The sequence below is a fragment of the Moschus berezovskii genome, chromosome 23 (assembly GCF_049115385.1).
Source record: "Moschus berezovskii isolate FMDL1 chromosome 23, NW_MosBer_1.0, whole genome shotgun sequence".
Lineage (NCBI taxonomy): Eukaryota > Metazoa > Chordata > Mammalia > Artiodactyla > Moschidae > Moschus > Moschus berezovskii.
Window position 1 is genome coordinate 20,159,922 of NC_142482.1, and position 13,680 is coordinate 20,173,601.

Here is a 13,680-nt window from a genome sequence, read left to right on the forward strand (position 1 = left end):
GTCTTCTCCAACACCACAGTTCAAAAGCATCAATTCTTCAGCACTCAGCTTTCTTTACAATCCAGCTCTCACATCCATACATGACTAGTGGAAAAATCATAGCTTTGACTAGCTTTGTCGACAGAGACATGTCTCTGGTTTTTAATATGCTGTCTAGGTTGGTCAATAAAGACTTTTTTGTCTTTATTGGTCCATGCATGCTAAGTCACTTCAGTCGTGTCCAACTCTTTACGACCTCATGGACTGTAGCCTCCCAGGCTCACCTGTCCATGAGATTCTCCAGGCAGGAATACTGGAGTGGGTTCCCATGCCCTCCTTCATGGGATCTTCCTAACCCAGGAATTGAAACTGCATTTCTTGCGGATCCTGCATTGCAGGTGGATTCTTTACCGCTGAGCCACCCAGAAAGTCCAAAAATGGTCCACATCAAAAAAAGGAAAAAATCTTTTTTAAAAAATAGGGACCATAGTCTTACCTCTGGCTGGGGAGGGGTCCCACAGTCCCCTGGAAGATAAGCATCCTCCTGTGAGCTCCCAAGGACCCTTCCCTGGGCCTGGAGGTTGAAGTGGGGTGGTGCTTCTGGAGTGGGGCTAAGAGACAACTCTCTGGCCCCCCTGCCTCTGCTTCCAGGGACCGAGAATGCAGGATCGGAGAAACAGACCCTAGGGCATTGGAACTCAGAACCAGCCCATCTGAGCTGGAAGGGATCCGAGCTTGAATACTGCTCCTGAAGCTTAGCCCCCAGGGTCCTGGGAGTTCCACAGAGGTGGCCCATGTGCCTACCTGGGAGCCCAGTGGACTCCTGCTCAGGGCAGTTAGCAGCTTAGTCTTCGTTTTGAGCCTCAGAAAGCTTTTTAGTGGCATTGTCCCCACCCTGGCTACAGAAACCCCAAGGGCTGGTGCCGCCCCTGGCTTGCTCACTGCTGCATACTGAGGCCTGGCTTATACGTGCATGAGTGCACGCGTGCCCACTCCCTTCAGTCTCGTCTGACTCTCTGCTGCCCTGTGGACTGTAGCCCGCCAGGATCCTCTGTCCATGGGACTCTCCAGGCAAGAATACTGGAGTGGGTTGCCATGCTCTCCTCCAGGGGATCTTCCCAACCCAGGGACCGAACCCAGGTCTCTCCATTGCAGGCAGATTCTTTACTGTCTGAGTCACCAGGGAAGCCCACATAATACATAATAGGTACTTAATATCTGTTGGACAGGGAGGCCTGGCGTGCTGTGATTTATGGGGTCGCGGAGAGTCGGACACGACTGAGCGACTGAACTGAACTGAACTGAACTGAATATCTGTTGAATGAATAAGGAAAGGGTTCTTACCAGGTTTGTCTAGTTTCCCCAGACTTTCTTGGTTTTAGCACTGAAAGTCCAACAGTCCAGGAACTCTCTGAGACCCCAGAAACCCTAGGTTTGAACTCCACCTTCCATCTGCCTCACATAAACATATTTCAATCCCACATGTTGGCCTTTTAACAAACAGCTAGTTTTAGGTAGCTTGGCCTTGCACTGGAGTGAACTACAGGGCCTGTAAATGGACTTAAGGACCCTACCCCCAGAGCTTCTGGTCCAGTCAGCCTGGGGTGGGGAGAAACCCATAATTTGATTTCCTCCTTTTTTTTTTTTTTTTGCCCATGGCCATGTCATGCAGCAGGCAGGATCTTAGTTCCCCGACCAGGGATCGAACCCATGCCCCCTGCATTGGGAGCACAAAGTCTTAGCCACTGGACCGCCAGGGAAGTTCCCCATAATTTGATTTTCTAACAAGTTCTCAGAGATGCTGATGTTGATTTAAGATTCTTCTGCCAGAACACTGATTTCCCTGGCCCACTGAGCTGTCCCTGATCCCCTGGGGAGCGTGTAAAACAGACCTGTGCCAGCCCCACCCATGGGACCTCTGATCGAGTCCTTCTGAATGACCATCCACCATCTCCATGGTCTAAAGTTCTGGTGGGGGTAGAATCTCCACTAGGTAATCCTGTTATCTTGCCCTGGGCAGGGTGGGGGCTGCCTCTGACCTCACCCCGGGGCCTCTCAGAGGCTGAGGCCCTAAGGGAGGGCTGAGCAGAGAGCAGAGAAAAGGTCTCCAGGGGGTCAAGAACACTGCAAATCCCCGCATCTTACTGAAATAGAAAATTCTGAAGACACAAATATCTGTCCACATTTCTTGGGTGTCCCTTGAGCCTGGGAATTAATAATATGGGATGGAGAGCAAAGATGAGCAGCCAGCTGGCCGGGGAAGTTCTCCCCACCATGTGTGTCAGGGCAGGCCCCATCCGCACGCACCTGTGGGGCCCCAGCCCCAGCCTCAGCCTCACGGGCCTAGGCCTCCATCGTGATGGGCCCTGGGATGCCCACCATTCCACAGGGCTGCAGCAAGCCCGCCTCCCAAAAGCCCTGCTGGGAGCGGGTCCCTCCTCCTCATCTCTGGACCACAGAGCCCACTCACCTCTCCTCTGTACACCAGACCCCTGCTGGGAATGCACACCCCACCCAAGGCTTCCCCACTGAACCCACTCACCCCCACTGTCTTGTTTCTTTGGGTCATCAACATGTCTAGAGCCCCAGGCAGGCTGGCCTAAGGCCCACGCAGAGCCCACCCGGCTCTGACCCTCAGCCTCCTCCTCCTTCTAGGAGGCCTTGAACTGCCCTTGGGTCCCACTGACCTCTCCTGAGTGCTAGGTGGACAGAGGGGACAGCACCCGCCTTGGAAGGAACATGACTCTCCCTGGAACCTAGAAGGGGGCTCCACAGATACGGGGGCACCTGGGGACGTCTCAGGTTAAGTGTCAAGCCCTTGGGTTCCAGGCCAGGCCCTCGGTCCAGACCCAGCCCAACAATCACTGCAGAGGGACCGAGACCACTGAAGGGACAAGGTGGCCAGGCAGGGGCAGAGAGCTGCCTCTCCCATCCAGATCCCTCACTCCACCCCTGCATGCACTGCCTGGAAGCTTCTGGAAGGCGCTATTGGACTGACGGCCTAGTTTTGCCTGATTACACTGGGCACTGGGTAGAATCTATCCTGGGTGGCAGCCTCAGGGACCACCCTGCAAAAGCAAGATGGTGGTGTGAGACCCCTTTCCCCCCTCCCTCCCTTACACACATATTTATTGAGCATGTAGTAGGCACTGCCCACACACGCACAGTCTCACACGGACCCTCAGGAGAACAGACTCCCGAGCACAGCCCAGCTTCCAGGAGTAGCCCCCCAGGCGGACAGAGGGGCCTGACACGGGACTGAACACCCCACCTCACCTCTCACACACGCCCACACCTGCTCCACACCTGGGCCTCACCAGCCCCAACCCGGGCCCCTCCTGCGCCCCGCCAGGTATCAGAGGAGGCAGGAGGGGCGGGCAGGAAGGGGCGGCTCAGGCAGCGTCCTCCTGGGGCCTTGCTGTGTTGCTGTGTCGCTGGCTCTGTAATTTACCCCGGCAGGGCCCAGCCCCCGAGCAGCTCACTCCCCACCTCCCAATCTGCCACGGAGCCGGCTGTTGTGAACACACGCTCCCACTTGCCAGGGACAGCATCCTCGTGACATGGGGGTGGTATGGACACACACCCACTGGAGCCTAAGCAGACAGACACTCCCACAAGACAAATAAGCTTGCCCAAGGAGGTACAGGAGTGCACACACACACACACACACACACACACAGACAAAACGGACAGACGCACAGGGATGGGGGGAGACACACATATACACCTGTGCCACGCACCTGGCCCACCTGGCCACGTGCCACACACGTATCTCCAGGACAGCCACACATCATCCCAGCACCTGTGACCTGGGGACAGGACGGGCAGGAGGGGAGGGCTCTGGGTGCTGGGAACCCTGGACCCAGTGTCTCAAGAGGAGCGTTTCCTGGCTGGGAGGGAAGGAGGGATCAAGTTATGGTTGGCCCCTCCCTGCCCAGGGACTCGCCAAGACCCCACCTGAGGCCAACCCAGGAAGCAGCCTCCACCGCCCTCCAGCCCTGCGTCCCTGTCACCCAGTTCCTCCCTCCCTGTAACCACAGGCCCTCCAGCTTTGGGCTGAGCCAGGGGTCCGACCTCAGGCCCCTCAGTGGATGTGGAGCCGGGGTGCAAAACCATGTGTTTATCTTTATTAGAAATGTTCTTGGTATAAAAACAATCATGCGCTACACATTGTCATCAATAACCATCACCAGACACCCAGGCACTGAACTCCGTGTCATCGGCAGGAGGGGCAGGCGGGCAGGCGGGCAGGACACACGGCAGACGGGCGGGGGGCAGGCGGGCAGGCTGCGGGCCACGGGGACGCACACAGAGGCCACCAGGAGGACGCAGCACTTGGCAACACACTCGAGATTTGTTTTTGTTTTGGCTTTTTTGTGTTTTGATTTTTTTTTCCTTTTTTTTCTCTTTAGCGACATGTAGGATTTGGTGAATCGGCAAGAGATGGCAGGGAGAGGGAAATGAAGGCGAGGAGGAGGCTGAGGACAGGAAACAAAAAAGGAACAAGAGGAGAGGTGGGCGGAGCGCAGGAGAAAAGACGGGAGAGTGCTGGAGATGGCAGAGAAAAGGCAGAGACAGACAGAAAGGAGACACAGGAAAAGCAGAGAGCACGCAGACGGAGACACACGGCGAGAAAAGGTGACACACAGAGCGAGGCGGACTCGAGGCTGGCATGGAGGCTGAGAGCCACCGACAGGGCAGGCAGGCAGAGACGGAGAAAACCAGCGCCGGGGGCCTCCCGACCTGAGCCGCGGTGGTTTGGGGCGGGGAGGGGCCGTGGTGCAGGACGCGGGCGCGCGGGGTGGCCTGAGGCTTCCCAGCCCCCCAGCCTCCTCCTGGCCCCGGCCCGGCTTGTCCAGGCCACCCAGCAGTGACCGCCGGGGGTCCCGCTGTCAGCAGCACCAAGCCACGTCCGCGGGCGCCCACAGGTGGGGAGGACATCGGCTGGGCCCCTGGGCGTGGCCCTGGTCCGACGCACCATCCACAAGGGTCTTCGTCCTCCTCCTCCTCCTGGGCGGCTCCGGGGGCCGAGCTAGATGGCATGGTTGGTGTAGGTGACGTAGGTCTGTTTGGTGGCCAGCGCTGGAAGGAGAGAGACCGGGGAGCGAGGAGTCAGGGGCTGTCTTCATCCAACACCCCTTCCACAGACATGGCCCTGGCCGGGCATCAGCACCCACCCCGCCCACTGAGCACTTCCCCCAGACCCATCCCGCCCACCCCCACACCTGCGCTGCCAGCCTGGCGGGCCCAACCGTCTTCACCTGGTCCCCCTAGGCGGATCCTCCTTGGAGCTGTCCCTGCTGATGCCATCCCTCTGTGAGTGTCGCCCCCCCACACCCCCACCCCATGGAGTCCCTGCGTCCTCCTAACCCCACCAGGCTTTAAGAGGATCGTGTTTATTTCTGATATGATACAGCCTTCAAGTATGACCAGGGGAGAGCTTTTCAGACATGCAACACACACTTCGGAAATGCACATGGAAAGAATATACACAGACACACCGCCTTGGGGGCATGAGCAGAAATGCAGACAGAGAGAAGGGAACCAGCAAGGGGCCGCAGGGGGCTGGGCACTGGGCCGTGTGCCTGACTCGGCCCGACTCCCCCCCCTCCCCGGGGAACTGGTGAGGGATGGAAGTCCTCGGCCCCTCAGCCTCGTCTCCCCCTCCAGGGGTCCTGTCTCACCCCAGCCCTGAGCCCCTCGTATCTGCATGCGCCACTCCGGCTTCTGTTCATCCGCCCCGGGGCCCAGGGCTGCCTCTCTGGGTGTCTCCCCTCCCCCCAGCCATGGTCAGGGGACCATGCCAGCCCCCCACCCCAACCCGGACATCCCGAGTGCCTCCACTGCCACCCCGCTAGAGTTCACACCTCACAGAAGCCTCAGGAAGAGGCCAGGTAAGCATCACCCTCTTGGAACACTGAGGAGCTGAGGCCAGATGGGTGAGGAGCCCAGCCTCCTGGGGTTTTTCCTGTCCTGCCAGGGTTCAGGGTCTCCCTCCATGACCTGCGAACAGCTTGCGGGGAGTCGGGGAGGCTGCTCTGTGCTCTCTCTGCCGAGAGAGCAGACTGGATGGGGGACATCGCAGTGCCCTCGGTCATAAAACTGCTTTGATTCTGTCAGGACCCTAACAGCTCAGAACAGGGGGGAGCATCTACCGGGCACAGCCAGGGGCATCTGCCTGGAGAAGGTGACGTGGAAGATGGCAGGATGGTGGGCGGCACCCTGACCACCCCCAGCCATCTATCTAGCAGTTTTCACTGCCAAATTAATGACCATATTTCCCAGACTCCCTTGCAGCCCAGAGTGGCCTCATGTGACCACATTCCTGCTAATGACAAGTGTCAAGGGCTGTGCGCAGCGTCCATACCATTTGATGAAAATAGACTGTTCCCATGCACAAGGAGTGGGAAATGGACCTTTATTGTTTTAAACCACTGAGATTTGGCAGAATTATTTGTTACCATAAAATGATCAAGCTCATTCTTTGGGAAAAAAAAAAAAAGATTGTTTCCTCCCTACTTCCTCTCTTTTCTGTTCTGTGGCCAGAAGAGACATCGAGGCCGAGTAGCCCCAGGCATGAGGACGATGACAACCCTCTAGGACCTTCCAGAAAGAACCCAGGTCCCTGCTGTTACCCACCATGCACTACGAGATCAGAGAGAAACCAATCTGATTTGAGCCGCTCTGTCCTGGGGCCTCTTTGTCATAGCAGCATGACCAGAAGCTCACTCATACAGGCGAGACCGCTATGACCCTCTCTCAGAGGGTCCCCCAGGTGTGGAAAGAAGCAAGGTTGCCAGGATGGGGTGAGCAGGGGGTACACCAGGCGACCAGTGGGGAGGCTAAAGGAAGAACTCTCTCCTGGCCCAGGCTGAGAGTGGCCTTGTGAGGCAGGTGAGCTGAACTAGTCCCTGTCAGCGGAAATATCCAAGCAGAAGATTAACCATCACTGGGCAAGGGCAAGGAAATTCAGGTTTTAGGTGCCACCTGGACAGGTGCTACTGGAAGGCAGTGGTGTCCACGACACCCAGGACAGCAATAAGAACCCAGCACAGCACCCACCTTCATTTCTAAAACGGCCTAGTCCCTCTGGGAGGCTGGAGGACCAAGGGTGGAGAAGGAGCACGCTGTGACCTCAGGCAGTTCCTCCCCCACCCCGTGAGGTCTCCGGGCCTACAGCAGGAGGGGAGCGGCCCTTTTCGCTGAGACTTCCTTCCCTTCAGCCGCCCCCGCCTCCCCACCCACTCTCTCCCCCAACCTCAGAAAAAGAGCCGGCCGCTGACTGTGACTCTTATGTCACGGACCAGGCTGCTGAGCACCAATTCCCCATGGCTCCACCACCCCTTGGGTGAACTGATAAAACTGAATTTCCAAACCTGTAAACCCACTGGCAGCTCCTGGCTCAGAGGGGAAGGAAAACCTCCACAGCAAGATCGCCTCTGACTGCAGGGACCCAGAGCCTGAGGTGGGGGCGGTGGGGGCGCGGGGACAGAGAAAGTGGCGGGGAGGGGAGGGACAGCTGGGCCCCTCCTCTCCCTCCAAGACCAGAGCTGCCTCCTCTAGAAAACCCAATCCGTGGGTTTCAGGGTCTGGAAGAGCCTTCAACCCTCCACTATAAGCCAGCAGCCCCAGAGTCCTTCAACAGAGCCTCAGTCTGACCGTCTGGAAAATGGGAGCAATGATTCTGCCCACGGCCTCCAGGAGCTGAGGCTCAAAAGGAAGAGCTCTGGCCACGAGACAGGACACTTGAGGTCCAGCCCTGCCCTCGCTGGTGTAGGGGATCTCAGACCCTGCCATGTGGACTTTCTAACAAATTGAACCTCTTAGAACCTCAACTCCCTCATCTGTAAAATGGGGTGATCATAAGCCCTTACCTGCTCTCAGAAACTGGGTAGATAGAAATACTCACTAAACCCTGAAAAATGGTAGGTGAAGGGGCTGGGCTAAGATATCAATGAGGACAGGATGGGGCTAGCGACACTCCAGGGGTGGCAGCAGCGTAGCGGGGTGGGGGGGGAGGGGCAGAGGTGTGGACCAAGGGCCCCAGCCCATCCCTCACTGATGACGCCCAGCTGCTGGCTTTCAGAGTCCCTGCCTTAGCTAACAATTAGCTGGGCAGTGGCTGCACGAGCTGTCAGCCCCCATTTGTCGTCCCCGTGTTTTCTCGCCTAATCTGCCAGCAATCGGGCCCCTGAATTATTTATTCTGTTGTTTGTTTAAAGATACGTGGCCTGCCAGTGACAGAGTGAAAAATGTCCCTGCTCCACAGAATGACACCTCCCCACTCCTCCGGCTCACACCCCCACGATCTGGCTGTTCCCAGAATTAATCACCCGGCTCCCACCCAGCGCCTCCATGGCCGCTACTGTCCCCGAGCTGAGAAGGTGGGGGCGAGGGAGCTGGCCTCCAGTCCTCAGTGCAGGGGGCGGTGGGGAAGACCAGCTCTCACCCTGCCCTCTCGGGAAGCAGGAGGCTGAGAAAGCTGTCGCCCTTGCCAGGCCCGCACAGGGACCCCTCCTTGTCTCCAGTCCCCACGTGCCAGTCTGAGTAGAGGCAGAGGCAACAGTGTCAACGAGGTGCCATCAGTCCCACCCCAGGGCTCCCTCTGGCCGGTCACAGCGCTATGTGCGCCATCCTCCAGGGTCGGGGTGCTCTCTCCTGTTAGCACAGGGGTCTGAGCGGGCTGATACCCACTTGCTCTCATGAGCCCTGGAGCAAAGTGGGGCCTGGAGGGATGGGACCCAAGAAGGGTGAGTCTCCCTGGGAAGGAGGAAAAGGAAGTCAGGAGTGTGGGGTGGGAAGCAGCGAGGGGTCCCTGCTCAGGACAGAAGGACCTAGTTAGGGGCTGCACATCTGAATAGACATGAAAGACCAGAGGCGGGAAGGCCCATGAGGACACCACCCCTTCCCATCACAGGTGGAGGGTCCATGTGGCATCTGAAGGGAGCCCCAGGCTGTGTGTAGGTACAGGGAAGCTGTTGCCCTGGAAAGAATACGACCGTAGAGAATAAAATGTCATTTGGTGGAGGGTGTGGCCAAGAGTTATCAGGGGTGTCGAGCAAAGGAGGGGTGTGCTGGAAGCCAGGTACTCGGCTCTGCACAGAGAGACGGGGAGACTGGACGGAGTCAGAGCCAAGAGAAAGACACAGGGGGCCAGCTAGTCACAACCGTGCTCTGTGATCTCAGGAGAATCACTCACCCTCCCTGGGCCTCAGCTGGGGATCCAGCCCAAACCAGGCCTCACAGGACTGCTGTGAAGACCACTCAAAGGGGCGAGATCTCTGGGAAGTGAAAAGTCCTGTTTGGATGTGGAGAGGGACTTTCCTCCTTTCTACGGCTGATACTTCTTCTACAGGTGGGAATGACTGATAACGGAAGATGCTTCAGCCAGAGCCCCAGGGCGGGGAGCCTGTAGGAGGGGTTATCCCAGCCCAAACACCTGCTAGGGAGGTCTCCTGTTTCTCCTGATCTCTTGGTGGGTGACAAAGGGGCCCCTTTCTGGAGCCTGTGCTCACCAGTCTCCCTCCTGCTGTTCCCAACAGTGTTCACTTGCGGCCTTTCCCCCAGGACTAGAGGGAGGAAGCAGAGCGCTGACCCGAGGGGCCACCCGGATCTGAAACTCTCCTGGGAAAGCAGTTCTTCATCTCTGCCGCCACCAACAGAAGGCCCCCAAGACTCCCAGAAAGGGGGGAGGCAGGAGGGGCTGCTATTTTAACCATTTGGACATTTACAGGAGGTCCAGGGAGGGAGTCAAGGTCTGCAGTGGGACCACAAGCTCCCCTCCACCCTGTCCACCCGGGAGCAGTCAGAAGCGAGGCCCATACAGTCCCACCCACAGGTCAGAGGCCTTGGTCTCTGCTTAGAGGCAGCGGGACATCACCTGCTGCCATGTGGCCCCAGGGAGTCCCTCGCCTATCTGAGCCTTTCTTTTCTCATCTGTTGTTTAATCGCTCAGTTGTGTCCAGCTCTTTGGTGATCCCATGTGCTGTAGCCCTCCAGGCTCCTCTCTCCATGGGATTTCCCAGGCCAGAATCCTGGAGTGGGTTGCCATTTTCTTCTCCAGGGGATCTTCCCCACCCAGGGATCAAATCCGGGTCTCCTGCATTGTAGGCAAATTCTTTACCATCTGAGCCACCAGGAAAGCCCTTCCTCATCTGTAGCCTCAAATAATTAAAAATCACTGCTTTCAGGGTTGCTGTGAAGATGAAAACTGGTTCCCGGCAGGTGTGGCCCACAGTCAGGGTTCAAGAAATGATCACCCAACCTGTCCCTCCCATGCCCTATCTCTCTCTCCTTGGACATCCCCCTACCAACCACTATCCAGGCCCTGCTCCCCACCCCAGGCCTCACTTACCCATCCCAGAACCGGTGTCCTGAGTCCCCTTCTCTCAGGACCCTGCCTTGGCGCAGCTGGACAAAGCCAAGCTGAGGGATTTCAACTGCTTCCAGACAGTGCCCCCCTCCCCAGGGAGACTGAAAGGGCACAGGCCCGGATGTGGGCGCCAAGGTGGGGAAATCCCAGAGTCTCAGGTCACCCTGCCTAACCAGGACCCCCATGGCCTCTTCCTAAGTGGGCATAGTTCCCTGGAAGGGAGAGGCAAGAGTCTCCCCTCCCAGGACAGGGCGGGGCAGAGTGGGTTGAGCAGGTTCCTCAAGGCTCTCCTCTGGGTGGGAACCCCGCACGTTGGCCTCAGGGCTCTCCCTGTGACCCCATTGGACCAGACTTCGTTGGGAGCAGGGAAGCGGGGACCTGCTCAGGAAGAGGGTGGGGCCTGGGCTGGTCCAGTGGCAGAGGGGCGGGGCCTGGGTTGGTCCAGAGGGAGAGGGGTGGGGCCTGGGCTGGTCCAGAGGGAGAGGGGTGGGGCCTGGGCTGGTCCAGAGGAGAGGGGCGGGGCCCGGGCTGGTCCAGAGGAGAGGGGCGGGGCCTGGGCTGGTCCAGAGGGAGAAGGGCGGGGCCTGGGCTGGTCCAGAGGGAGAGGGGAGGGGCCCGGGCTGGTCCAGAGGAGAGGGGCGGGGCCTGGGCTGGTCCAGAGGAGAGGGGCGGGGCCCGGGCTTGTCCAGAGGGAGAGGGGCGGGGCCCGGGCTGGTCCAGAGTGAGAGGGGCGGGGCCTGGGCTGGTCCAGAGGAGAGGGGCGGGGCCCGGGCTGGTCCAGAGGAGAGGGGCAGGGCCGGGCACTCACCGGGGGCTTCCAGGTTCTCGCAGAGCTCGGACTTGGCCTCGCCATTGGGCCGGAAGCTGCCTTTCTGCGTGAACTTGTTGGACATGGTGGCGGCGGTGACGACGGCTTTGAGACTGCGCTTGCGCTTGGGCACGTTCTGCTCCGGGTGGAAGAGGATGATGTAGACCTTGGGCATGTAGAGCATCCCCAGGGACACCGAGGCGCTCAGACTCACCGAGACCGTCAGCGTCGTAGTCTGGATGTACAGCTGGGGGCGGGCCGGGGGCGGCGTCAGAGCGCGCTCTGCCCCGGGCTCGCGGGGGCCCTGTCCGAAGCCCACCCTTCAGACAGACCCAGCTAGGGACCCCGCCCTGTGTCTTGCTGGTTTCGGGCGGAAGGGAGCCATGGGGTAGAGCCTGGATTCAGCCTGGCTCCAACACTGTCACTACGTGATTTGGACAAGCCACATCCTTTGGGCCTCCGTTTCCTCGGGCAGGAGAGTTCTAGTCCTTACCTCATAGGGTTGTTGTGAGTTTGAAATTACTTAATAAATGGCAAAAGCATGTAAAATATCTGGTATGTGGTCGGTGCACGTGTTCACCACTGTATGTGCTATTCGGGAGAGGCGCAGGGTCGGGGCTCTCAGGGGACAGCTGGCCCTCCCCTGAAGCAGCCCCCTGCACAGGGCTGGGAGTGAGGTGAACTTCGGGAGGTGCCCTGCAGGAGCTGCCCATGGCCATGGCACAGCTGTGGCCAGGACCCCCATTCAGTGACTGTCTCCCCCAACGCCACTCTGTACAGAGCAGGCAGCTGGCACAGGAGCCATGGCACCCGTCGTGATCCGCTGACGGCAGCCCAGTCAAAGCTCATTTCACGCTCACTCGCCAGCACTAACAGTGACAGATGTTTAGCAAAATGAAAGCCCATTAATCTGGGTGTCGGGTAATCCATTCTTCAATAGTGGGGCCTTCCAGGAAGGGCCCAACAATTCCCACCGCCCCAGCCTGGGATCCGCTCCCCACCTCCTCCTTCCTTCCTGGGCCTCCAGGTCTCAGCTGCCTCTCTAGCCTCCTCAGCCAGGGTGGGGCCAGGGGAAGCCCAGGCTATGGCCCCCAGGTCTGGGTATGGGAAAGCAGAAAATGCTCTCTGCCTCCTAGATCTGCCGTTTCTGAGCCTGGGATCCCTCCCCTGGGGCATGGTTAATGTACCACCTCCTCCAGGAAGCTCTCCCTGACTCCCAGATCCTAGCCAATCCCCCAAGACAGCCTTCACTCCTTGCACCCAGCCCAGCAGTGGGGGACCCAGGTCTAGACTTGAGTCCTGAGGTCACAGGGGTCCTGGCCTCACTGGAAAGTCTCCTGAAGGGAGGGGCCAGGTCCTCCTGTTCTCATATTCTCCCCATCCCCTTCCCCTCTCCATAAATACCTCATGACCTGAATCTGAAGGCCTGCATCTCAGCCACCCTTCCCCGGGGTTCTTGCCTTTGGAACGGGACTGGAGAAGCTGGAGGGTCTGAGAGGAAAGAGTTGTGTGACCCTGGGGAAGTCTCATCCCCTCTCCAGTCCTCAATTTTCTCATCAGCACAATGGGATGATAGCACCTACCTCACCCAAACCACGAGGATACCCAAGCACAGATTATAAGGTCACATGAAATTTACAGGGCACCAAAAGGGGGTGCGGAGGAGGAGGCTGGGAGTGTGGAGAGGCCACCATTCAGAAAATGTCACAGACCCAGGAAAATAAGAGCCTGTTCCCCAGTGAGTACACACGCCTCTGTCCTCACACACAACCCACACTCTCACCCACGGGCACAGCACTACCCCCCAGCATGTGGACGGGAAAGGTCATGACAAGCCAGTGGAGGGTGCCAGCCACCTCTCCCACCCCAGAGATGGCACTGGGGCTCCAGGGTGGAAGGGGTGGAGGGGTCCAGGCTCCAGAGTATCATAACAGACCCTTGGAGAAGACAGTGGAGGTTTGAATTTAGCAACAACAGGCATGTCATCTGGGTCGTCACCATTGACTGGGGGTTCCCTAGGGGCAAGGCATGCCTCTGTCATTAGATCTGGGGGTCCCTGAGGGTAGGGGTGTCTTTTCTTTCACACTGGGGATTCTTGAGTGTATTTCCAGGGTAGATTCATCTTAGGTCATTTGGCCCCACCTTGGTGATGGGGGGAGGTACGGTTGGGCCAAAATGAGGTTGGTGGGACAGGGCTCGAGGACCCCCCTCTGGGTGGAGTGAGGCCTACAGTGGACACAGTCCTGTGTCGGGGTCTGGGGACTGGGTTCTGGACTCCACTCTGCCCTGAACCCACTGAGGGATGCTGGGTCCCCTGCCCCAACACAGGCAGAGCTTGCTCCATGGGCATGCACACACGGTTTAACACGTTGAGTTCTGAGTAATTTTTGAACAAGGGGCCTTCATTCTCATTTTGCACCAGGCCCTGAGAACTATGGAGCCAGCCCGGCACATAGGCCTCAGTGTTTTCAGCCCAGGAACCTTTCAGCACACAAAATACAAGAAGGGGTAGAAACAGACC

The 13,680-nt window shown here is 58.5% G+C and overlaps 1 protein-coding gene and 1 long non-coding RNA gene across 3 annotated transcripts in view; one reads left to right on the plus strand and one right to left on the minus strand.

The window, feature by feature from the left end:
* Positions 1 to 4,090: 4,090 nt before the first annotated feature.
* LOC129543650 (uncharacterized) lies at positions 4,091 to 10,759 on the plus strand. 2 transcript variants are annotated; one of them, XR_016036042.1, is made up of 3 exons: positions 4,091 to 8,363; positions 8,478 to 9,334; positions 9,522 to 10,759. It is a non-coding gene; the product is annotated as an uncharacterized LOC129543650 (long non-coding RNA). The 2 variants fall into 2 exon arrangements; XR_016036043.1 differs by having other exon boundaries at positions 4,091 to 7,444; positions 7,566 to 9,334.
* GRM4 (glutamate metabotropic receptor 4) overlaps positions 4,949 to 13,680 on the minus strand; it is a 103,121-nt gene continuing 94,389 nt past the window's right edge. Inside the window, exons 9-10 of the mRNA XM_055406877.2 lie at positions 11,160 to 11,406; positions 4,949 to 5,061 (exon numbers count right to left, since the gene is read on the minus strand). Coding sequence (XP_055262852.2) covers positions 5,012 to 5,061; positions 11,160 to 11,406 — 297 coding nt within the window. The 3' untranslated portion in view covers positions 4,949 to 5,011. The remainder of the gene's footprint in view (positions 5,062 to 11,159; positions 11,407 to 13,680) is intronic.